The sequence below is a fragment of the Galleria mellonella genome, unplaced genomic scaffold (assembly GCF_026898425.1).
Source record: "Galleria mellonella isolate WM207_F2 unplaced genomic scaffold, CSIRO_AGI_GalMel_v1 utg36, whole genome shotgun sequence".
NCBI classification, from domain to species: domain Eukaryota; kingdom Metazoa; phylum Arthropoda; class Insecta; order Lepidoptera; family Pyralidae; genus Galleria; species Galleria mellonella.
The window spans coordinates 3477693-3504619 of record NW_026442086.1 but is presented as its reverse complement, the minus strand read 5'-3'; the positions used below and the strand labels follow the sequence as shown (position 1 = coordinate 3504619).

The 26927-nt window shown below is 30.4% G+C and overlaps 6 protein-coding genes across 6 annotated transcripts; 3 read left to right on the top strand and 3 right to left on the bottom strand.

Moving 5' to 3' along the window:
• Positions 1 to 1503: 1503 nt before the first annotated feature.
• LOC113520678 (cytochrome c oxidase assembly protein COX19) lies at positions 1504 to 2160 on the bottom strand. The gene has a single exon (XM_026906082.3). The coding sequence runs from the start codon at positions 1831 to 1833 to the stop codon at positions 1579 to 1581; it is 255 nt and encodes an 84-aa protein (XP_026761883.1). The 5' UTR covers positions 1834 to 2160; the 3' UTR covers positions 1504 to 1578.
• Positions 2161 to 2235: 75 nt separating this feature from the next.
• LOC113520798 (probable RNA-binding protein 19) lies at positions 2236 to 12698 on the top strand. The gene is made up of 15 exons (XM_052897275.1): positions 2236 to 2370; positions 2501 to 2860; positions 3200 to 3433; positions 3899 to 4009; positions 4127 to 4307; positions 4407 to 4498; positions 5374 to 5479; positions 5620 to 5811; positions 6052 to 6213; positions 6519 to 6622; positions 7333 to 7839; positions 7915 to 8117; positions 8274 to 8390; positions 10328 to 10436; positions 11063 to 12698. The coding sequence occupies exons 1-15, from the start codon at positions 2335 to 2337 to the stop codon at positions 11264 to 11266; spliced, it is 2718 nt and encodes a 905-aa protein (XP_052753235.1). The 5' UTR covers positions 2236 to 2334; the 3' UTR covers positions 11267 to 12698.
• A 675-nt stretch (positions 12699 to 13373) lies between these two features.
• LOC113520572 (transmembrane 9 superfamily member 3) lies at positions 13374 to 16223 on the bottom strand. Its single transcript, XM_026905942.3, has one exon. The coding sequence runs from the start codon at positions 16104 to 16106 to the stop codon at positions 14379 to 14381; it is 1728 nt and encodes a 575-aa protein (XP_026761743.1). The 5' UTR covers positions 16107 to 16223; the 3' UTR covers positions 13374 to 14378.
• A 430-nt stretch (positions 16224 to 16653) lies between these two features.
• Positions 16654 to 21224, top strand: LOC113520540 (protein Notchless). The gene is made up of 10 exons (XM_026905900.3): positions 16654 to 16958; positions 17042 to 17199; positions 17369 to 17505; positions 17959 to 18133; positions 18561 to 18735; positions 19213 to 19357; positions 19655 to 19844; positions 20050 to 20213; positions 20657 to 20783; positions 21166 to 21224. The coding sequence occupies exons 1-10, from the start codon at positions 16815 to 16817 to the stop codon at positions 21176 to 21178; spliced, it is 1428 nt and encodes a 475-aa protein (XP_026761701.2). The 5' UTR covers positions 16654 to 16814; the 3' UTR covers positions 21179 to 21224.
• On the bottom strand, positions 21094 to 23770 carry LOC113520539 (something about silencing protein 10). Its single transcript, XM_026905899.3, has 2 exons — positions 23472 to 23770; positions 21094 to 22653 (listed from the first exon to the last, which is right to left on the bottom strand). Exons 1-2 carry the CDS (start codon positions 23486 to 23488, stop codon positions 21240 to 21242), a joined length of 1431 nt encoding a protein of 476 aa, XP_026761700.2. The 5' UTR covers positions 23489 to 23770; the 3' UTR covers positions 21094 to 21239.
• A 1142-nt stretch (positions 23771 to 24912) lies between these two features.
• Positions 24913 to 26281, top strand: LOC128201164 (cysteine-rich with EGF-like domain protein 2). The gene has a single exon (XM_052897203.1). It carries the CDS (start codon positions 25145 to 25147, stop codon positions 26228 to 26230), a length of 1086 nt encoding a protein of 361 aa, XP_052753163.1. The 5' UTR covers positions 24913 to 25144; the 3' UTR covers positions 26231 to 26281.
• The last annotated feature ends 646 nt before the right edge of the window (positions 26282 to 26927 follow it).

The window sequence follows — 26927 nt, the reverse complement described above, 5'->3', positions numbered from 1 at the left end:
AATCGCTAGGATGTTATGACTTGAATTAGCAAACAAGATGATTCTCTACCTAATAGAAACTGGTAAATCATTTTTACGTTCACATTATATCACTAAATACTGTTAGATAAGCGTTGAGCAACGCAGTGACCTAAGCAATGTGTTGTAATTCTTGAAAACTAGTGTTTTTTTTATGATTACATTAATGGCAAACCCGCCCAACGGTATACGCTTGCGGAGCACCAGTGAGGGACGACAGGTCAGTTAGCCCATCGGGATGAACACACCTGAGATTCGGCACGATGGTGTCCAGCAAGAACCACGTGGAGGTCGACCTGACAGGGTATATTGGTAGTAAAGTGACTAGTAATCAGCATTACTAAGAATTCCTTCCCCTAGACTATAGTGTTGTACCTACCCCCGTAATTCTTTAAACCGAAATACAATCATACAGGCACATCCAGCGCCGGACCTTAGTTTTTGATCAAAGGAGACCAAGATTAGGGACGATTACGAGGGCCCACTTTTTTAAACCTATCTATTAACCTAATAGATAGATAAATAGATAATTTATTTGCATTACTTACAGCACACAAATTACTTATTTATTTATTTATTTATTTATAACATTATTTCATATATTACAATAAAAATTTTAATTTTAGAGATAGTTTTAGGGAAAGGGCCGCAAAATCGACCCCAGTATCTGGACGCCCTAGTATCATCATAGTAATAATTAAAAAACGTCTGTAAACATCATGATTAATGTTTAGACAAAACGTTTAAATTAGGATAAATAGAAAACACAATAACTGGTAAATAGGTATATATAAGATTTTCTTTTTTTTTTGTATGAACTATTGAGTTTGTAAATTTGAAGAACAAATAATTTATGTGTAAAATTTTATGACTTGAATCTTGTATTAAGATGTATGAAAGAAAATGGCTGAAAGAGGAAGTAATTCAATTATGTTATTGACTATTTTAATTAAGCACATTAGGTCACTACACCAGCAATACATTTCTAAAGAGTTGATATTGCAGTACCCAAGATTTATTATCATAAGATCTTATACAGAGATTATTTGACTTAAGTGAAAGTATCTTTAGATACTTTTGGACATGTTAATAGAATCATTATGGATTTTATAGAAGAGACCAAACAATACTATTGTACTTTAAAATACTTCTGAAAGTTGCAAAGTATAAATATTTAAAACAGTGATAATTCTTGTGCTGGCAATTGTTTTTTGTATTTATCTTTTTTAACGCTATTTGGCTAGAGTGACTACTCAGCTGAAACCAAAAAATCATAATTCTAACATAATCTTGAAAGTTGGCCTGAAAATAACATGTTTTCTTTATTCTTTTAAACTAGTTATATTAATGTTTTTACTCATATCTTAAAACTTGATTTTGTTAAACAACCATATCTTAGTCAGAAGATGGCAATATAAGAAACTCAAAAATGAAACTCTAAGTCATTTATACTTATAGTTCTTAAGGTAAAATAAAACTAACACATTTAAATATTTTATTTTTTATTATAACATCAACACAAATAAAAATCTACTATTTGTAAAATTGTCAGTTCTTCTTTCAATTTGCATCTATATCTTTAAACCCCAATTTCGAAAAATCTTCTTTAAGCATTAGGTTATTTTCCATTCTACATGCTAAATACTCTTTAGCTTCTTCACGACATAAAGAGTTATTGCCGTTATTATTAAACAAACACTTCATATATTTTGTCATTATTTTCTTACACAATCCCTCATGATCCAGGGGAAAACTGCCCTTGTCTGGTGGTGTTGGAATAAACTGTTTTTGACCAAAAGTCATAGCTGTCGACATTTTCAATAATTATAAACCTGCTTTCCGGCATCAATTATTATATTATCTATTTTTTATACTATAATGATATAGACTTATAAACAAACTTTCAACTCAATTCTCGAAACCTTATATTTATATTATGATTTTGTTATTTATCTTCTTTGATGTTCCCAATTTTTAACTATCATATCAAATCATTTTTTTATTAGGTATTTAATATATATAATTAATAATAACAAATCCACTTTTATTAACTTGTAATTCCACCTTATTATTAAATAAAATAAAAACGACTAAATAAAAGAGACTGCATGTATTCTCAAGTCACGTCAGTCAGTTATAAAATTCTGTCAATGTAACATGAGTCAAATGTCATTGCCAAAAGCATTAAATGTCAGAATAATGTCAACATATCTTTAGTTTACATGGCGCTGTAATCTGTACAATATATTTACTACCTATCAAATGCACGTGTTTTTATTTAGTTTTTGTGAGTTTATAATTTAATCTTTGTAATCAATGTCTCGTCTTATTGTAAAAAATTTGCCAAATAAGGTATGTAAAAACCAGAAGTTGTTGAATATGGAATATTATTAAAATGAACACATTATAACTGTTGTGAGTCCATTATTAAAACTCTATTTAAAATAATTATTGCAACTGTTTCATTTGTTTACAATTATAGGTAACACCAGAAGGACTTAAAGAAATTTTCAGTGAAAAAGGGGAAGTTACTGACATACAACTTAAATATACCAAAAATGGTAAATTTAGAAATTTTGCTTTCATTGGATACAGAAATGAACAACAAGCAGAAGCAGCTTTGGAATATTTTAATGGCACATGCATTAATTCTATGAAGATAGACATTCAAGTTTGTGCAAATTTGGGAGATGAAAAGAAACCTCGGGCATGGAGTAAATATGCACCAGACAGCACTGCATACAAGAAATTACATAAAGATGAAATCGAAAATAAATCTGAAGAAAAGAAAATTAAGAGGATAGAGAAAAATAAAAATAAAATTAAGGAATTACTTAAAAAGGTTTGAGAATTTATCTTAGTAAAATTATAAATATAAATCTTAAAGTATATAATTAAATATATTGTTTATTTAAAGTACATATGATGTTAACATTACGACTAACAGCTGACAGGAACAAGCTGTAAATAAATTGAGTCAGATTACAATCCTTCGCAATAAGTGACTAAATGCAGAAAAAAAATTCTAACGTTACATTTCCAGATAAAAATATTTCCCTTAATGACTATCCTTTTCATTACTTATCCATTACCATTATACAAATAATTCTTCCTAGTAATAAAACTTTTGAATAATATTATGCATTATATTTTTATAATATAAATAAAGTGGCTTTTACAGCATAAAGATGACCCTTTGTTTGCTGAATTTATTGATGCGCATGTAAATGACAAAACTGCTTGGATCAAAGAAACATATCAAGAAGTTGCTAGAAGTGAAGATGAGGACAGTGGAGTTGAAGAAGAAAATGATAAAACCACTGCAAATAATGATACAGAGCCAAAAACAGTACTGAATAATGAAGTCTCTAATAATGTAGAAAAAAATGCAGATAAAAAAATTAGCGACTTAGAGGTATGTTTCTTATAAATTTACAAAAATTAATACTTCTTAATAAATGCTTCTAAAGAAATGAAAGGGTTTATATACTAAATGTGAGATTTTATTGATTTGGAGAGTTGTATGACAAATTAACATCAAAATTTAATTATTTTTATATATTATAAAAGTATACTTTTATAAAAAAAAAACGACAAATGATTAACAGTAAAATTGTAATAGAATAACTATAATGGAAATAAAAACAAGATAAATAAATGTCCTTGGAGGATCAAAATCCATCAGTCACCTTATATTAGTCATAATACAATTAATTTCATATAATCCACCAACTGAACTATTTAACCATTAATTTTATGCCTCACTGTGAGATTGGATACAATAATACTAATAATTATGATATAGGACAACATGTTTATTTAACTTCAAGTCACAAAAAATACATAAAATTCAATAAATAATATTAAATTTTATTTGCAGTACATGAAGTTATTGATGAAGAAAGTACAAAGTACCGAACAAGGTACTCCACTACAGCAAGATGACCAAACACTGAAAAAAATTAGGAATAGGCCATTATTTCATGTAAAAGTAAGATCGTTTAAATTATACCTATATTTATACAATAATAAACTACACAATTTATTTTAGAATTAAATATGTAAGATTAGTTCTTTTTTTAAACAACTACCTTATTTTTCTCTTTAGGTTACTGGTCTACCATTTAAGTGCAAGAAAAAAGATGTAAAAGAGTTCTTCAAACCATTAGTACCATACTCAATTAGACTACCATTGGGTAAAGGAAAAAAAATAGCTGGATTCTGTTATGTTGGTTTTAGAACAGAAAATGAATTGAAGAAAGCACTTATCAAAGATAAATTGTTTCTAGGTAAGACATTATCTATGATAAATAAACCATTTAAATTTATATACTAATTAAATTACTTTTGTCCATTTAACATGAAACTGATATAATAAAATTATTTAGGTAAAAATCGTTTACATGTTCATAAGTTTGAAGATAAAGCTAAAAAAGCTGCAGAAGAAGAAGAACAAACATTTCAAAAGAAAAAGCAAGAGGTATGTCTATTCAATTATGCATGCTAATATATTTTTTGTTCTTTTCCTTATACAATTCATAGTTATTAATAAAATTTATGAATATTCGAAGTCTATCCATATGAGCACATTTTAACAACAAAATTATTTTCATTTAATTAATATAATTTATTATTCTACGAATATAAATACAAATTATTCTATGATTTAAAATATGAGTCAGTTGAAAATCTGTGACTAATTATGAAAAATTTACAGGGTACATAGGAATAACACCTGAGTCCTCAGGAATGGCAATGCATGGGGGGTATCATGGGCGAAACAGTATACTCTGTTATGTCCATGGTACTACTCATTTCTATAGACGAGGGTTACTACTTTCCATCATGTGGGCCATCAGCTTATTTTCCATTCTATGTTGCATAAAAAAATACAAGTCTTCAAAGTTTATACTAATAATTGTATTATTATTGTAATATACACACTTATGCTAAAGATATGTGCAATCAATATTGTATTTGTTTAACCTAGTCCATGTCTATTAATATTCTGATGTGTATGTATATATTTTAATTAAAATATCATTTAATATATTTTTCCAATTGTTATTATAATAATAGAAGTAGTCTGTTTATCAAGGCTATTATTACATCAATATAATATTTTTAACAACTAATTACAGCTGACCATATAAAATGTAGAACTCTACAAGTTTGCAACATAATAATATAAATCCTCCAAAAAACTTATTTTGGTTATAGAGGACTTATGAGTGTTTATTAATGTTATTCCTAGGAAAATTCACTATTTTAAATGTTCAATAGGGTTATTTCATATTTTAGCTAAAGAACTCTATAAGAATTTTGATGAATAAGACATATATTTTTATTTTCTAGAAACAAAACAATGAAGAAAGCATCGGTGAGAGTGGCAGCATTTTCATTCGTAATCTTGCTTATGTTGTATCTGAACAAGAAGTGACCAATCTGTTTGAAAAATATGGTGAGTTTATTTACAAATTATCAAGAGGATATAATCAAAATAATATGTTTTAGTTATGGTTCTACCACTATATTTGAAAACAATAGTTGGTGCACTTTGGAAGTGTTTTCATGTAATCATGTTGTATTATTATTTAACAGGTCCACTGACTGAAGTGAACATGCCTATAGATCCGGTATTGCGCCGACCTAAAGGATTCGCGACCGTTACATTCATGATCCCGGAAAATGCTGTCAAAGCGTATACAGAACTGGATGGCACTGCTTTTTGTGGTAGAATGCTGCACCTGCTACCTGCTAAGACTGATAAATTGGCGAATGAAAGTGATGATGGTAAATGTTATAATTATTATAAGTATTATCATTGTGTACAAAATATATAAATAACAAAAACTGAACCATTCTGGGTTTAAAGAAATGAAAATTTGAACACTTTTATAATGGATATATCCAAATTTGTAAAATGAATTAGATAGATATATGAAATTGCCACCTTATTGGTGGATTACAAATAAATACCAACTATATAAATACAAAAAAATAATAATAATAATATTACTTTCTTAATTTCAGAGGGTTTATCATTCAAGGAAAAGAAAGCAAAGAAACTAAAAGCTCAGGCCAAGTCATCACACAATTGGAACACACTGTTTTTGGGCGTAAATGCTGTCGCCGATGTTGTAGCGGCCAATTATAATACCACTAAGGAGCAATTATTAAATGATAATAATAAAAGTAAGAAATAATTATTTTAACCAACATAGGCAGTAGGCGCGATGTACCATAACTTTAATACGCATAACATATATATTATTATATTTTCTACATTAGCGTTCTATGTAAACAAGCAATCAACAGTAAACTGTGCGCACTGAAGCCATTTCCATTGTCTGTGCAGACCCTAAGAATGTTTTATTCGGCTTTCTATGTGTTATGGACATTTTATATTGAACACTTAACACATGCTTCAATTATTAAAACTAATTTTTATTGCAATTGCTAATTTAATATGTATCAAATAATATTAAAAACCTTTTCAGATACAAGTGCTGCAGTAAGGTTAACCTTAGGAGAGACACAATTAGTAGCAGAGACAAGAAATTTTCTCGAAAGTAATGGAGTCTATTTAGAAGTTTTCAATAAGGTGAATACATAACTTATAATTATGTGCTATGCTAATTTTGTTAAAATTTAAGTCAACTGTTTTGTTTATAGAAATATTGTTCTTTCTTTATTTTTATATACAAATAGAATTTTGCCCACTATGCGCGTGAATATCAGAAATAAAAAAAAAAACAATGAAATAGACCAGTTCTGGATGATGTGCTAATGTAAAACATCCACTTGTTTTTAGCTTAGACCTTCAAGAACAACAGTGAATACCTTATTCAATTCAGTGCAATAGTTTTTGCGTGATGCTGTAATAAACATACAGATAGACGGGCAACATTTCTAAAAATTAATATTTTGGCCTACTGCTCCTACTAAAACCCCTTACATCTTTTTTTTAAATGTCTTCCATGTACATATTGTCCAGTTACCATCTTATTATATTAGTAGGATAGATTGGCAAAGTAGCCGATAGCCCACCCAATGATAAGCAATAATTATCGCCTATAAATAATGCCATAGCCATTTGTGAATACTCTATGACACCTAGTGTATCTCTTATGTGTTGCCATTACTGAGGACTAAAGCGTATAACTTTATATATTTTCAGTTCTAAATTACTTGAATTTGTAAAAAGAATCTTTAAAACCTGTTTTTGTTTCTGTTCATTCACAGCTATTTAGCAATACCTAATGCTAGCAATACTTACACACTCATTATATAAACATAATCGATTGTTTTCAGCCAGCAAAAAGAAGATCAAAAACTTGTATAATAGCAAAAAATTTGCCAGCAAATACAGACAAAGATGAATTGAAAGCATTGTTTGAAAAACATGGTCATATATCGCGGTTCTTGATTCCGAAACATGGCATTACTGCCTTAATCGATTTTGTAGAACCATTTGAAGCGAAAAAGGCGTTTAGTAAATTAGCGTATTCTCAATATAAAACTGCACCTTTATATTTGGAATGGGCGCCAGAGAATGTATTTGTTAAACCAGATAATAAATCTGAAACAAATCCATCTGATTCCAGCACACAACAAAATACTATTGAGGATATTGTACCAAACAAATCAAGTGATATATCACATGACATAGTAAATCATAAACATAGTAAACAGAGCAAACCATTGGAAGATGAAATAAAAATTGATGAGACTATCAATGATATGGCAGAGCCAGAAACGAATACTACATTATTTGTTAAAAATTTAAACTTCAAAACCACTGAAGATAACTTAAAAGCAGTTAGTATCTATTATATATAAGAACACAATATACTATTATAATTTTTTTTAACTCAATATTATTTTCTTTTATAGCATTTTTCAAAATGCGGAAAAATACATAGCATTACAATAGCTAAAAAGAAGGACCCTAAACATCCAGGACAGTTCTTATCAATGGGATATGGCTTTATTCAATTTTATAAACAACAGGATGCAAATGAAGCATTAAAATTGCTACAAAATTCAACACTTGATGAAAAACCATTAGAATTGAAACGTTCAGAACGAGGAAATACGTATGTATATTCAAATAGAATGATAGTAAAGTTTGTGAATAATATCATTTACCTATGTCATATACCTACTAAAAAACATATTATTAAAGAAAATATTTATATAATAATATTATTATTAGTAGTTTAAAAACACAAATTAATTATACATTGTTTTAGGAACGAAATTAAAACATCCAAGAAGAGCAACAAGGTGACATTACAAAATGGCACTAAAATACTTGTGCGGAATGTACCGTTCCAAGCAAACAGAAATGAACTCCATGAAATATTCAGGTGAATTATTTAATTCTTTTTTAGGTGACTAATTACTATCTAAAAGTCGCGGAGGGGGGGGGGGGGGGAAGAAAATGTTAGTAATGTGGACTACCAGTTCTATTGCTAGCGGGTCTATTGCTATCAGGTTGACCTTCATGTGGTCCCCTTGGAAACTATCGTGCTGAATTCCAGGTGCATTCATCACGATGGGCTAACTAACCTGCCTTTTCATTCTCATCTATCAGCCCTCACTAGTGTTAGTACTATAAACGTATGTGTTATACTGTTAGTATATAGTGTTAGTACTATATAGTAGTATAAACTAGTGCCCCGCTAGCATATACCGATAGCGCAGGTGGGGCCATTGTACCATTTCATTATCACCCATTAAAAAAACACTACAGTTGCCAACCCGCCTGCTAAACGTAGCAACTACTGGTAAAACCGTAAAGAGGAATTATTATGGGGGAAGCCTATGTCCAGCAGTGGACAGTTAACAACTATCATAATGATGATGATGATACCAATTATGAGTCCATCCTAAACTTCATCTTCGTAATAAAAATTACTTAATGAATGTTTGCCTCATGTCATCATAATCAACATATCAGCCTTTAACTGTTTACTGCTGAACATAAGCCACTCTCTTGGGGGGTATTGCCAGTAGTTGCCGCGCTTGGCAGGTGGATTGGCAACCGCAGTTAGGTTTTATAGATGTTTTAAGAGGAACGCTGCTGCCCATCCCTAGCCCTCCCTTAGTCGCCTCTTACGACAACCATGGGAAAGGAAGGGGTGAATACACGGCCTCATGTGCACAGATTGATTTTCTCACTGCAACACCTATTCCTGTTTACAATGTACAATATGCTGTTTACCCGAAGATTATTTGTTTTCCGTCGCCAATATCATTCTTATGTTGACGGGCATTTTTTATGCAACTAATAGATAATGGCTAATAGCTAACTGCCCACCATAGACATCACAGAATACACTGTAATGATTGGCCGGTAATGAATGACTGCCTTGTCATGCATTGCCATTTTTGAGGACCAAGATTGTTCCGTATTTCGTAATTTTATTGTTAGATGGTTATTTTAGGTCATAAGTCCATAGCTATAATTGTTCAACATGAAAATGACTACTATCTCCCAACATTTAACTTGAAACCATATAAAACACTTAATACAATAAAATTATTAATCACCAATCTATTTCCGTGAATTCAATACAAAAACACAATCTATCGTATACCTACCGATATCACAAATATAATACTATTGTCGAGATCGATAACATAATTAGGTATATTTGATAACGTGATTAACTAGTATTTCTGTTATCTGAACAAAATTAGGATATTAATATTACATTTTAAATTGATAAAATTAAATAGAAATTACAACGAAATATGTTAACTTTTTTAAATTCAATTTAGATACTCACCTATCAAGTATGATGGAAAAAAAACGTTCCTTTTATTAAATAGTACCTATCTACATTACTATCAAGCCATGAAGTCTTTCTTCAGAGTCATATACTATCAAAGATGAATTTAAAAAGAATGAGACTATTCTTCCATTATGACATTTATATCTCATAACATTCTATCACATTCAACCGATTATCGTAAAAATTTATATAAAACAATACCGACCGTATTTGAGCTCAGAGAATATTCAGAACTAAATATACACGAACGCAGTAACGTCTACCAGATATTGTTAATAGACATTGCATATGTTTAACTTAGGTAAGCGCGAGGCCTTCACTGTAACACTCCTGATGCTACAGTAGAGACCCCACGCCATTTACCATTATTATTCGCCAACAAGTCATGACACAATAAATGCAAGTAGCAAAGAATAGATAGGCATAAAAAAGAGTGGAGGCTTACGAAGAAGAATGTGATAAGGGCTGTTCTAGATAGTAATTATTAATTCAATTAATCTTTACAGGGCATTCGGCGAGATAAAAACACTAAGATTACCCAAAAAGTTGTCACCTGGTTCGGATCAACATCGTGGATTTGCTTTCATAGATTACCACTCTAAAGCAGATGCCAAGGTATGTACTTAAGTAAAATATTTTGCTTTTATGAGCATCGTAAATTTCATGTTTAAGCTAATACGACAAATAAGCATAACAGAAAGATGGCATCGTGATATTTTATCGTTATAGTCGTAATGTGCAACAAATTCTCTGATGAATGAGAATTGACTCATAATGAAGTGTCTTCAGCTTTGCCCATAATAACGAAATCTTAGCGAAGATTAAATATTATATATCGTAATCAGTGAAGCCAATGATATTGTATGTCGTAACATTTAAAAATCTCGTGTCAGGACATTATTTACTCCAACTTGAAATATTTCTCAAGGATAGTTTTTATTCTGATAAGATGACAAAACAAACGGACCCGTTTGGTAGCGGTAAAAGACAAAATAAAGTTAACCGGGTTAATTAGTAATTTATGATATTATACAACTAGTAATATATTAATATAATTTGATACAAAAATCCATTTAATCTATTTGATCGTAACAACAACAATCATTTATTTCTCATTACTGGACTTAGATCTCTCCCCATAAGATAGCAGTGTATAGAACTTTCACGATTTCCTCAAAATGAAAAAATGTGTTGTATGTGTTATCGTTGTCGCAAAAATTAATTTAATTATTTTATTTTAGTCCGCATTCGAAGCACTATGTCAATCCACTCACTTATACGGAAGAAGATTAGTATTGGAGTGGGCGGACCAGACCGACGAGAATGAAAATATAGAGGCATTAAGAAAAAGGACAGCTCAGACTTTCAATGCCAAATCACCAGCAGGAAAAAAATCGAGAAAAGCAGCAGTAGACGCCGAGACATTTGTTGATGGTGAAGCGTAAGCAATTTACACGTTAATATATTACGTGAAAAGTATGCTACTGCTTGGAGACATAGAAGTAAATTAGAAAAAACTCGAATCACTCAAATGTAAATATCAGATTGGAAGGAATTAATAATTAAATAATTGTCAGATACCTATTGTTGATAAATAAAATTTTTTATGATTACTCTTAGTCTACATTTTCACCGAACTACTAGCCGCTGCTCTCTCTCCCTCCCATTCCCATAGAAATTTCCAAATATTTTATTTACCTACAGGCTGTCCGGTGGCAGAATCAGGATTTAAATTTTGGTTTTCTCCGAAACCGTTAAGCGACGGAGAGGGGAGGGGACCGCGTTCATTTCGTCATTTGTGCGGGTTATTTAGTCGCAATGTCGCAGTGGACGGGTGAGCAACATGCTCTTGCAATCGAAGCGTATTTCAAAGCAATGATTCGTGTGTAATTGCTCGTCGAAGATTTTGTTCGCGATACAATATTCGACGGTTACGTGACGCTCCAAGAATTGATTCGATCATGGGTGCGGATGTTCCGGACAACAAGTTCAGCAGAAAATAACCCACAACCGGGGCCTAGCCGGATGTCCAGAACAACTGAAAACATTGAACTCGTCAAGTCCAGTTTGCACGAGATATTGAAGAAGGATCTTAAGTTTCACCCATTTAAAATTCAAATTGTTGAAACCAAATGATTACATTTTGCGAGAAAAATTCTGTGAGACAATGTTGGGGCGATTTCGCACGGTGAACACTATCATTTGGAGGGATGAAACCCAATTTCATTTAAATGGAAGTGTAAACAAGCAGAATTGCCGTTATTGGTCACCTAAAAGACAGAACCCACGCTTAAAACATCAAAAGCCACGTTACAGTCCTAAAGTCACGGTATGGTGTGCATTATCAAGCAGTGGAATAATTGGACCCTATTTTTTTTTCGAAAATCGTCAAGAGCAAGCAAACCTCAGTGGACGGTGTTGTTTATCGGCGCATGCTGAACGATTATTTTTTTCCAATAATGAGAGAACATCCTGCCTTCACTTCATACGCATGGTTTCAGCAAGATGGCGCCACGCCTCACACTGCTAGGGAGACCATGGCGCTACTTCATGATTTCTTCCCTAACAAACTGTTTTGATGACATTCCCAGGTTGCTAAATATTACACAGATGGACTTTTTTTTGTAGAGAAAATACCTGAAAAGTAAGGTCTATAAAACAGGTCCAGCGACTATCTCGGCACTATAAGAAAATATCATTCGCGAGGTTCGTGGCATTTCGGCGTCACTACTTCAGCAGGTGACAAGAAATACTGAAGCCAGATTCCAAGAATGTATCCGTCGTGACGGTCATCATTTAGACAACATAATTTTTAAGAAATAAACCTGCATTTCTTTTCTTTATAACAGTTAATAATAAAAATATATATCTTATGTAGTTTTTTATTATATCTATATTAAATCCTGATTCTGCCACCGGACACCCAGTAGTATATATCTTTTTTAATGGATGAGAATGTAATGGTAAACCTGCCTGCGCTAACAATATACGCTGGCAGAGCACCAGTGAGGGATGGTAGGTGAGAATGAAAAGGCAGGTCAGTTAGCCCATTGTGATGAAAACCTGGATTTCAGCACGAGGGTTTCCAGGGGGAATCACTTGGAAGTCGACCTGCTAGGGTAAATTGTTAACAATAGGACTGTTAGTCCATATTACTAACAATATTATAGTTTATTATTACAGAATATCCATTATTTACTCTATTAAACAGTGGATACATTATTTAATATTTCTGAACCCGTCAGATTTGGACTATAATGGTCAGTCATTCTTGTACAGCATTAAAAGTTGTATACTATACTAATGACGTACCCCAGCTTCACACAAGTAAATAGATTTTTAAATAAAATATAGCTCATGTTACTCTCTGATAATATAATTTGTCCTCGAGGCTCCCTTTAGAAAATAATCCTAAAAAAGACACATTTTACTCTTAGACACGTCTTTAGGAAACTTCGCTTGCAACCTAGAATGAACACCAGCCAATGCTGGGGTGGACCTGCATACTTATTATTTACCTATAATATTTCCATCTTGTGATTAAAAAATATGAAAATAATATAACCTTATATCTATTAATCACCTTTATTTCAATAAAATTGAATACAATATAAATTATTTTGAATGGCTTACAATCATATCATTTTTCTGTACAAATACATATTGAAGTTACTAATGAAATTTAATTTGCGAAAGTTTTAAGTAAATATTGAAATTCATTTTTTTATACATACTAATATTTACAATACTTGAATTTATATTTCCAGTTACCACTAAATAATAATACACTCCCCAATTACTCAGTACAATTATATTCCAGATTTATAATGTGTGAATAATCTTTACTTTTTACAAGACTTGAATAGAAACTATAAAACTGAAGGGCATTAAAGGATCATTTATAAAAATAAACAAGAACAAACACAACTTGACTGTTATTAAACTAAAATTATATCCAATCACACATAATAGTGCATACATAACCATTAAAATTTAATAATTACTAACACATTAGATATTTACAGACTTCATTCCACTATGTATAAAAAAAAATAACCAATACTTTATATCAATTTAATTAATTTCCAAAAGACAACTATAATAAATCATGTGTAGATTGATAATTTGTCATTCACTTATTATTCACACAAACTGTAATTCCTATCATACTTGCTAAAAATTTTAATGAAGTTCTAAAGAGTATCAAGTAGGTAATTGTAAAACATAAAGAATAACAACATACTCGATTTAAATTTTCTTTTTAAAATTGTCATAATCAATTAGTAATATTATTTTAAATGCTATATCATGTATTAACTGGTTGACATCTGATATCTCATAATTAGGAATGTAATTATTTACATTTACCTAAAATAGATCAACTAGGTATAATAACATTTTTTTATGTTTATTCCATTGATGATTATGACTATCCATGCAGTGTTTTAATTAAACTGATTAATATAAACAGCTAACTAAAACAATCAAGTTATTTAAAGAAAATAGTCATACATTATAAACATAAATTACATTTTCAACCTTATAAATGAAATTATTTCAATCAATTTTTACAGTAGAATATATTTTTCTAACAAATATGCTTGTGCCCAGATATCCCACTGTACCACAAATTATGCCAAGTGCTAGACTGAATAAAGCCATGTAACCAAAGTAGAAAGTGGTCTGGAAAAGGCCATACATCTTAGTTTTAAATATAAAGTAGTAGAAGGAATACAGATACACATAAAGTGCAGTGCTTCCAGCTGAAAGAAAACTTGTCCACTGCCAACGATAATCTTCAGCATTCAGCAAAAAATAGGTGCATACAATTGTTACACAGACAGTAACTATCATCAAGATCAAAAACACTAGAAGCATAAATCCATAGACATAATAAATTTTGTATGCCCAGAATGATGTAAATATAAAATACATTTCAATAAAAATAGATCCAAATGGCAAAATGCCTCCCATTATAATTATAATGAATGGCTCCATAAACCATTTCTTTTCTGGGATAGGCCTTGGAACAGCATTGATGCGGCAAGGATAATCTGGTTGACCTGCCAGGTTACGTCCAAGCACAGTACCCACCAATGTCAGAGGTAGTATGACAAAAGTACAGATTGACATAACCGCAATCATGCTACCAAATGGAATAGCCCTAGAAGCATGATAATACATTGCAATGAAATTTATAAAGAATGCAGTTCCACAAACTAATACAGGTAGTAGAAATGCAGATAAAAGCATTTGCTTAATCCATAACTTACCACCCATCCTAGCATAAAGTGATCCACCAAAATACCCATTAATTGGAGAAGTTGCTGCATAAATAAATATTGCAGTAGAGAGTAATGAACCTCTTTCTGTATAAAGTTCCCCAAATATGGTGAATATTATTACAGCAAGAGTAACAACTGTCAACTGGTATCCAGCACCAACAAGAGCCGAGAAGCAAGCCAAGTGTGGCACAGGCCTGAATACATCACCGTGAACTTGCTTCCACCCATATTCATCCCCCAAATCTTTTTCTAAATCATCAAGATCATCATCTTTTGAGTACCTTGCATAATCCTTACGCAATGTTCTCATAAGAATCATAGACACAAGACCTACCAAAAATATAACCATCATAAAACTGTTAAAAATACTAAACCAATGAATACGATGTTGAAAGAAGTTTGGATCTAAATATTTGTCAAAACGATCTTCAAAATTGATATTACTCTTCTTCCAGTTAACTTCATATGTGAATGGGATCTTAGCATCAGGCGTGAGTCGTTCTTTATTCTCAGCTGTAAGGTTTACTTCTACAATCCTCTTTCCATTGTATCCAATGTCAAATTTCTTGTGGGTCCAAATATAATACTGGTCACCGTCAACTTCGCCAACGATACCCCATATAGGAAGGTCATCTATGTACATTTGATACCAATAGTGATTTTTTACTGCATAAACCAATGCTTTATATGATTGTTCATTCAATTCAATAGCACAGAATTGTTGTGCTGGTACATTATCTTTAAAGGTAATATCCAGACCGCTAAATTCTAGTTCAACCCCTTGTAACGCCTCAGATAAAGTTTCATGGTAATGTCCAATAGTAACTTTTGTACCAATACAAAACGGTAGTGAAAAGTATGCGTATGTCTCTTGACGGTTGTGATATGGTCCTACAGTATTCATCCATAGCACCACTTGTTCTCCATCCTTGTATATATGCGTATGTTCATCACAATTAACTATTGTCCAAAAAATAAATATAATATACAAGAATTTCATTTTAAATTAAACTTTAAAGATAGATTGCTTTTAAATATAAAATAAACATAACACGTAAGTAAATTGCCGATGTCGGATATTCTATTTTATTTTTTTATTTCTATTGTTTTTTTTTTTATTATTTTTGTGACTCTGGATACACAGCAGATATTTTTTAAGTGTTGCTATATACATAATATAAATAATTTCTAGAGTAGATATATTTACTCTAGATGATTTAAATCACAGATTAGAGAAATTATATCTAAAAAAGAAAAGATTTAATTGTTATGTTAACATCTTTATGTAGTTTTTAGTTTTAGAGCAATTAAATAGCAAAAGAACTAATTCATAGAAGTATTTTTAGTTTCTAAATCACTCTTCAACTACACAAATCTCTTTTAGGTAATACCGATCTTAGTTTAAAAAACCTTCTTAGTATAATAAAATTAATATAAAAAATAAAAAACCTTATAATCTTTAATAAAAATTTTTGATGGCTGTGAAAAGATTCTTTATACAGACATATTGTTTAGACAACTGTTTCTATAATCTGTGGTTTAGGTAGTCTGTGGTTAAATATATTCATCTCGATTCATGCAAGGTTTTTAGGTTATTTTCATGCTTTTCTTCTTATTTATATTTACATTATGTTATAAAATTCTTATTTATTAATTATAAATTTAATAATTGGTAATTTTTGTGAAAAGTGAAAAAAGAAATACTTGAATGAAAATGGAAATAGATCTACCTAGCTGTATTCAAGCTAAACTGATATCAGATACTGGCGAAGAAACTGGAAGTCCTTTGGATTTGCCATTAAATATAACAAGAGAACAATTACAGCTTATATGCAATGCTCTCTTGGAAGAAGTAAGATTTGAAATTTGACAAAAATTCGTTAATACTATACAATGAAAAATCTAATGTATAATTCTTTAATTTTTCGTTTTTAGGAAGATAAACCTTTTTTATTCTTCGTTAAAGATGTTGAAATTACTTCAACTTTGAAGGACGCACTAAACATTAAAGCTTTGAATTCAGAAGAAATTGTAGAAATAGTATATCAACAGCAAGCCGTATTTAGGGTGCGGCCAGTTACAAGATGTACAAGGTGAATTTTTTATTACAAATAATAGATTTAATTCAAACAATACATTTGCTCATAGTCTTAATAAAATAAGAAAGAAAGATGAAAGAATTTATTTAAGTTTATTTGTAATATCTTTGCTATGTAAATACAAACCACCAACTTACTCTTTAACACCATTGTAATATGTCAGTTCCATACCTGGACATGCAGAGGCTGTGATATCAACTAGCTTCAGCCCATCTGGGAAACATTTGGCCAGTGGATCGGGAGACACAACTGTTCGATTTTGGGATTTAAATACACAGACACCATTGCATGTCTGTAAAGGTAAATTGGATTATAATGTATTATTATTTAAGACAGGCCAGAGAGAGACTTTGTACTGAAATTATTGGGATGGGTACTACTTGTGTTTTTTGAAACAGCTATACTTACAAAGCTGTTATTTGTTTTTATATGACAGTAAAATTAAAGTGGTATTAAATGGTAAATTTTAAGGGGCACCATGAATGTCATAGGGTATTGTTTCATCATATTACATAAAATCTAACTTATCATCATCCTTCACTGGTACTCCCGCCAGCATACACTAATGAAACAGATGCAGTTATCATCACATTTTTATGTCTCAAAAAAAAGCCATAATATAATGTGTATCATGTGGGTGAGATGGTAAATCATGCAAAGTACATTTTATAGAGCTTATTATTAAATTAGAGTTCTGTATGGAATTTACATTGCACATGGTACATGCTTTATATATGGTGATAATAATTTCAGGACACAATAACTGGGTATTATGTATAAGTTGGTCGCCAGATGGATTAAAACTGGCATCAGCATGCAAACAAGGCAGAATTATACTATGGGACCCAAGCACTGGTGGTCAATTAGGTAAAACAATGACAGGACATAAACAGTGGATCACTGCTTTAGCATGGGAACCTTATCACAGGTAAATATAATATTTGTACAATGAAAAAAGTGCAGGATTGTATGAGTATAAATTGTAACTAAGAAAGTACTATAAAATCAGTTATTGTTCAACTCTGGCCCTTTATTTATTATTCCAGAAAATATACACTTAGATAATAAAATTTGCTTACAAATATTTAGCTTACTCATATGTTTATTGCTAGGATCCTTGCCCTATGTATTCATCATGCTAAAAAAGTAAGTTAAAGTAATATTATAAATGGTAAAGATATGATTTTTTGTATGTTTGTATGTATTGAATGTAATCAAAAACTACTTATCAAATTTTAAAAATTATTTCACCTATGGAAAGTTACATAATCAGCAAATAACACAGGTTATGAAGCTGGGCCATATTGCTGGTTTACAATATTTTTTTATTTTTTGTATATAAAATTTGTTCACAGAGATCCAGAATGCCGGAAATTGGCCAGCTCATCGAAAGATGGTGATGTACGGATATGGGATACAGTAACAGGTATAACAATCCTCAGTTTGACTGGCCATTCAAAAGCAGTGACTTCTGTAAAATGGGGTGGTAGTGGTCTCATATACACCTCTTCGCAAGACAGAACAATCAAGGTATACTTAATGCATTACTATGATTTATTTTTAGTAAAATACATCAGCTATTCTTGGGATAAATATATACCTTATAATTCATAAACTTAAATGAACATAATCCTCTGAAATGGTCATAAACTGACCCTTAATGACAATGTTATTTTAATTACAAAAAACAAAAAAAAAATTCCCAAAATGTATATATAGTATTAGTCGTTAATGTTTTGCACCATGAATGATTCCTACATACATAATATATAAATATGTATGTGTTTAAATTGGATAAAAATAAAATATCAAAAGAAAACAATCTAAAGATAATGAAAATTTTTAGAAGTAATTTTCCCATGCCTAACTTAAAATTAAACTCATCAAAAAATATATAAAACAAATCATTACTTGTTATATTATTTGGACTTGCATATGGAGGGTAACAATTATTTTCTTAAAATACTTTAGATAATATTAATCCATGGGTGGATTTCATTTTAAAAGGTTTGGCGAGCTGAAGATGGGATTCTGTGCAGAACTTTGGAGGGGCATGCACATTGGGTTAATACTTTAGCATTAAGTACAGATTATGTTTTACGTACTGGTCCTTTTCATCCAGTTACTGACACACATGGAATAATTAGTGACAGTAAGTAATAATCATACAATATTAAAGTTAGCAAAGAAATAGTTACTTGTAGGGATTATCGTTTGTTCATTTCTAAAGCTGGCCCAGCTCTATGTGATACTGTAGTCATTATTATTATCATCAAAATATCTAAAAACAAAAGTTACCGATAAATTTGTTGTAATCATAATACCTAAAATATTATATTTCAAAGATATTTTAATATTTTCAGAAAACCAGAACTGTGTTATCTATTGAAAAAAATATAATGTTTTTTATACAATAACATTTGATAACGATTTCTGCATAAATTTTCAGAAGAACAACTGAAAAAACAAGCTCTAGAGAGATATGAGACAGTCTGTTCCCAAGGAGCTGAACAGTTGGTGTCGGGATCAGATGATTTTACTCTCTTTTTATGGCTTCCTGAGAAAGAAAAGAGACCGTTAGCAAGGCTGACAGGCCATCAGCAACTTATTAACGATGTTAAATTTTCACCTGACACCAGGTATTTCTTTTATCTATGTAATTATTTAATAGTTCATTAGCACATGTTACCACCTATCTTGAGTTCAGAATAAGTACAAACTTCGAATTGCCATTATGTTATCATAAATTCTGTTTATATTTTATTAAATTTTATTAATTTAGTTTTTAAGAAATCCTAAATGTGTAATCTGTAAAAACTAAAATACATAATATTTATTTAACAGGATAATAGCATCAGCTTCATTTGATAAATCAGTGAAATTATGGGCAGCAGCAACTGGTAAATTTATCACAACCCTTAGAGGTCATGTGCAAGCTGTTTACATGATTGCATGGTCTGCTGATTCTAGACTATTGCTTAGCTCCAGTGCAGACTCTACTCTCAAAGGTTTTTACTTTGTATTTTAGCACAATTGTTTTAATTTGTAACAAGTGAATACTCTTTTTTTACTATTATGACTTTAAGTTACATGGCAGTTTGTATTCATATTAAGTTGTTTTATATAATTATATCTTTAAAAAGAATTTACATTCTAGCCTATTTGTTAAGAAACCATATTCTGGATTATCTACTCCTAGTAAATGCTAAAAAATGATCATGTCACTCTTTAATTTTTGCTTCACATCTATTAGAATTATAATGAAAATATAGGTTGCATTTTATTATTATAATGAAGTTATACCAATGAAATAAAAAATCTTCAAATTAAGACATCAGTCTTAAAACCATATTAATGACATTGTATCTACATTCATTTACTAATATACTATTTCTTTTATATCTTCATTAATAGTTTTTAATAAAATTAAAAGTTACATATATTATTCCAGTTTGGAACATAAAAAACAAGAAATTAGAGTTGGACTTGCCAGGACATGCAGATGAAGTCTATGCTGTTGATTGGTCACCAGATGGCGCATATGTAGCATCAGGAGGAAAAGACAAAGTTTTGAAATTGTATGTTATTCTTATATTTTAATAGTATATATAGTCATACTATTATTTATGCCAGGTTTATTTGATAAATGGGGTACTATGAGGATGTCTGTGTCCAGAGTCCAAGTAATCCCCTTACTATAGTTATGGTTAAATTAATAGTAATTTAAAATCCATTCTTTAATTTTGATTATTACTCTTACAAAATTGTCAAATCAATCTGTCCTAAATTTAACAAATATACTAAGCTAGTTGTAATATTTTTTTTTTACTACTAGCATTTTTCAACTAGTACTTAATCTAAAATGGCATATAGAAATAAAGTCTGTACTATGGTTTAATATTTTATTACTTGTTAATGCATACAATAATAACACTTAATCAAATTTTTTTGTTGTTTCAGGTGGCAACATTAAATCAAGATTTTTTTTATTATGAAATAAAAAGATATTTTACAATACATCTTGTAGTGCAATGTTATTTTATTTTGATACTCTTTTTGATATTAGCCTTGATACCTGAAGCTTCTCCAGCATACCGAGTAATCTCAGTTCTTGGTTCTCGCACAGCACCCTTCCTCCTAATCTTTGCTTTCCTGTACTTCAACTTGTGTTTCACTCTGGGATTTCTTTGTTCTTTCTTTCGATGTGGTGTTAAACCTTTGTTCTTAGCAATCTGGTAAGTAATTTCTCGTTTGTCCTCTAAATCTTGAGCAATAACTGCTGATTGAGTTGATGTTGAAGGGTTATTTTGATGATCCATTTCATTAGGTGAAGTGTCATCATTGTCAGAAAATCCACTTTCTTCTGATTCATCATTCTTACCAACAGACTTATCTTGGCTGACATGTTCAAAGAAATCATTTGATTCATATTCATCTTCATCATCAGATACACCAGTATCTCCACCATCATCTTTTTCTAAAGTACTGATAAGTTTAAGTTTCTTAGATGCCGATTCTTCTGATGCAGATGGTTGGGTAGATTTGCGCTTTTTACCACCTTTCTTTGACAACTTTAGTTCAGTAACATGTAATTCCAAATTATTTCTTACTGCACTCAGTATTTTATCTATTTGGGGTTTTATTACTTCAAAATAAATAGGTTCTATTTTGTTTAACATTTGTCTGTATTGATATAACCTTTTTATAACAGGATGATTCAATATATTGATTCTTTGACTTTTCAAAAGTAAATAATAACTAATATTTGTGCAATAATTCAGTATAAGATCATAATTTGTTTTGACGAATTTTGATGCAGCACATTTAGGGAGTTTTCCATCTTTAACAAGCTCTAAAACTGGATGCAAGTCATCTTTGGCTACTGTTAACTTTGTTTTAAAGTCTTCAATAAGGCCTGCAAATTCAGGACTTTCTTTCTCAAGCAATTGTATTTTTTGCCTTTTTGACATTTTACTCAAATCACTTTTTATCAAAGTTTCTTTTTCTTCTTGGTTAATCTGTTTAGTAATGAAATCTAGAGTAAAATCCTCATCCTCAAGCTGTTCCAAAAGTCTTGTTTGTATATTTTTAGCTTCCTCTTCTTCCATAAGAGCAGCTTCTTCATCATTACCAAATCCTCCATAGTCTTCATCAACATAATCTGTAGCATAATAGGACCTCTTTTTCTTTCCCCAAGCTTTAGAATCTGGTAAATCTTCATCTGACTTTTCTTTACCTTCTACATCACTATCAGCTATACTGAGGTCATTTGTCTTATTATCTGTATCTTCATCTGATTCCGAAAAACCATATACTTCTTCCTCACTACCTGAGTCATTATGTTTCCTCTTGGTTAATTTTTCAACAAGTTTTTGTTCTTTTTCTGTATATTCATTATCAGAATCAAAAGGGTCATATTTACCCATGACATTGAACTTTGATCCAACCCTAAAAAATTAATATAATTAATAAAATATAAGATCTTTACTGTCAGTACATAAATACTATAAATGTATGATGATGAGTCCTATAACAACATTATATTACAACAATTCAATGAGCATGAGTTTGATAAGAATAAACTAGGTATACCCATTTCTGAATTTCTAAGGATACTGATAAATTAGGTTTGAACTTGTAAGAATAGCAGTAGTAATTTGTAACTTGTAGATTTACTGCTTATATTCATAATATTAAAAATTAATAGGTACAAATAATTAGACGCTACATATAATACTATAAATATCCTGGGTTGTGTCCTCAGATGGTTTCCTCATAACAGGGGAATCCTAGCTTAAAGATCAGCTATTAGGTGTGTTTGTGTGGCACTTATTATTATTATATTAATTAGATAATGGAGTTTATTCTGAGGAGACATTCTTTAAACCTATCTTTAAAATTAATATTTTAATAGTTCTGTTAAGTACATAAAGTATACTATGAGCTATTTCTTAGAATAGAAATTTGGCTAAATAAATTTTAAATTTAAGAAATTAGAGAATATCACCTTAGAATCGATCCCAATGATTCAATATGTATTATACTTATAATTCTAGTCAATAAATATACCCTGGTTATATGGACAAAGCTGCAAATGCAACTGATCAAATTCTATTAGTTTAAAGTTTTTCTCAATAATAAAAACCAATGATAAAGATCAGTAAAACTCGTGCTCTGATATTACTAAACATAAATAAATACAGATATAACAGTTTAAATAACCTTTACATGTTTACAAAATGTTGGAATAAAGAAGTAATTAATACCTTATTTTATCAACCATCGTGGAAAATTATTAAATTAACATCAGGAAGAACAAAATTTGGACGTTACTTCTAGAGGTTATGTTCGATTCAAAGATGTAATAAACGACCACTGAATTCACCGATCACCACTTAGATATTTCATTAAATTATGAATGTAGTTAAAACTGATGCCTAAATATATATATAAAGGAGAGCATTTTTTGTGAGAAATTAGAATTAGTTTAGAAAAAGATGCATAAATCGTAGGCGTTGCAATTCGCACACAAATTAGAGAGACCACAGATATCTAAAGATCCATTAGGTTCACAGATTAGAAAGACCATAATATGATTTCTCGATTTGTGACTGAAAGTAATATAGGTCAAATCAAAAGAACCATAGGTACTATCCTTAATCTATGGTTAAAGTAATCAAAATGTTTTTGTCAAAATTTTTCTAACATTATAGAAACAATATTATTTGTATTTTCATTTAATGATTTCGCAAAATTACTTATCAAATATTAAAATTTAAAGTTATAATAATTTTAACTAGTTTTCTAATATATTTAATATTAGAAAATTAGTTCATATATTGGTCCTCACTATAAAAAATTGTTGTGATATTAAATTGAAATTGTTGAGATAGACTTGGAAAAATGGCTCTGTAGAATAGACCCTATTGTTTTTTGCTACTAAATTACAAATGGCGCTGTTTTGTGGGAGAAAACTGCATTTAAGTCAATGCACCATCAATAAACTTTTTATAATAGCTAGGTATATTCATGTTTCTAAGGCCGTTACGGTAATCCAGTTCCTAAACTGCTCGTCAAAAGCAGATGATACTGTTATTCGAATAATTAGTAATTATTAATTTTACAATTCGACTATAAATTTAGTAACATAATAATACCGAATTCGATTGATTTTACTAAATAGTAACTAAATTCATTCCAAAACAACGCCACCAAGTGTTGAAATGTCAATTTTATAATACGTGTTGTAATACTTTTGCAATTTCCTATAAAAACTGTACTTACTTTTATTAAAACTTGGCAATTTATTCTACATTTCAATTAGCAACACTATTATCTATTAAAAAATTAAGATAATCTAACGATCGGCTATGTTTAATCGACTCGTACATCTAGTAATGAATTATATAAGTAGTCGAATTATATTAATAGTCGGACGACATTAGTAGTCGGTTGAATAAAATTAGTATTCAAACTCGTAAATTATTTGAAAAATCCGAACGAGAAGCTCGGTCGAATAATTAGTAGTTGAATTAGTAAAGTCGCGTACGCTACTTATACATATTATAATATTACTCTAGTACATAACTACTCTGTGTACATAACTAATATGATTACATTCCAGACAAATTATCTTTTTGAAGACTAGGCAGCATGGTCTCCGACCTTAGCCTGTTCCAAATGGAACAAACGTACTAAAAAAAAAAAAACTAATATGATTACTTACCTAACCTATATATATATACATATATGCAAAAAATTAATATTTTATTCAAACTAATTTTACGTACTTGTTTTTTTTTCCCTGCCGCTAATTTTCAATCTGCTTTATTTTGTTTACGTATTTGAAATAAATTTTATTAAAGTAGGTACCTGTTTAGTGTAATAATAATATCTATCACATTTAATTTCATAGATTAATCACCGTTCTATAATAGTAATGTTTATGTTTAAAGTAACAAAAAGTCTAATATTATATTTATTTTATTTTTATGATGTAACTACAAGTAAGAAAATAACATCTGAAGACAGGACAGTTAACGACTGTCAACGTTGTAAAATATTAACAGACTCTTTTAATTACTGGATTGACAAAACTTCTCGAGGAAAACACGAAGGTGGTGATGCTGCTTGGGAAGAAGCTAAATTGAAGTCTTATGCTCATAGTGAAATACGTTTAGTTGAGATACAGGAAGGCCTATGTTCAGAATTAAAGGCACATGAAAGTGATTGTTATATGTTAGCAGAGAATGCAGAACAGTTTCTAGAGAATTGGTGGTTTAGAGAAGATCCTAATTCTGTAGACTTACATACATGGCTGTGTATAGAAACTCTTAAATATTGTTGTCATAAAAATCATTTTGGAGATAACTGTTTACCTTGTCCTCTTGATACACAGAACCAAGTCTGTGGAGGACATGGTAGATGTGATGGTGATGGTACTCGTTTAGGAAATGGTACATGTATTTGTAACAAAGGCTATATAGGAGTATTATGTAAAGATTGTGCTAAACATTTTTTTCAAGATAATGACTTATGTAAGCCATGTCACAAGGCTTGCAATGGCTGCTCTGGTGACAGTGCTGCAGCTTGTAATACATGTAAAGTTGGCTGGAAGCTAGAGTCTGGTGTGTGCACAGATGTAAATGAATGTTTGGATACAACCTTGTGTAAATCTACCCAATTTTGTATTAACAAAGAAGGCTCCTATGACTGTAAATCATGTGATGCATCATGTAGAACATGTGCAGGTGCTGGACATTCAAACTGTACATCATGTGAATCTAATCATGTGTTATGGAGTGGTAGATGTTTAGATGATAAACATAAGAGTAACCTTTTAAGAAGTACTATAAAAAAATTAGCCCTCTATTTAGGATTATTTGTAATAGCTTTTTTTATTCTCAGGAACTCAAAAACATTGGCATCACTTGTAATTTTAATAATTACGATATACATACATTATTCTGAGAAAAATTCAGAAATGAACATTTTACATGTACTTTTAAATCTTTATGTGAATTAATTGTACAATTTTTTTTTATATGAACTCCAATAAAATTCTGTTTATGTATAATTGTTGGATATTTTTAATATACCATACTTATTAAACAGGCCTTTTTCCTTAGTTTTGTGCAAAAGATTTGTTTACTCCGAACAGTTAACTTTTAATTATTTTCAATGACATGTAAATAAATGGACAGTTTATTAAGAATATTTTGCAATTTTTTATGAATAAAAGTAGCTTGTACTATAGAAAACAATCTGCCTATGAGGTTAATTCTGAGGCAGTATTTTTCTAAACCTATATCTCTTAAATTAATATTTAAATTAAATAATTTTGCAAAGTTACTGTTTTATAGGTTCGTGTGCAACGTGAATCTCCCTTATCATCTTAAAATCCCCTCAATCAAACAGTTCATGAAGGAAGTGTCTCAACACTACTTCGTTGCTGTTGAGTCCCATCCAAATCAGCTTATCGTAAAATCGGTCAGCTACACGCCCAAGAAGAATGTCACACCCCAACGTCGCTCAATGACTATGGACTTGTTAATAATGCTTTTTTTTTTATACAACTTAAAATGGCAAACAAGCTGACGGCCCATTTGATGGAAAATGGTAACTGTTACTTATGTCTATAAGCAGTACTATGGACATAAACGCACAACGGCCCAAATGAGAGGCTAAGTGCGGAAAACAGAGTCTTTCTTTCTTACTATGGA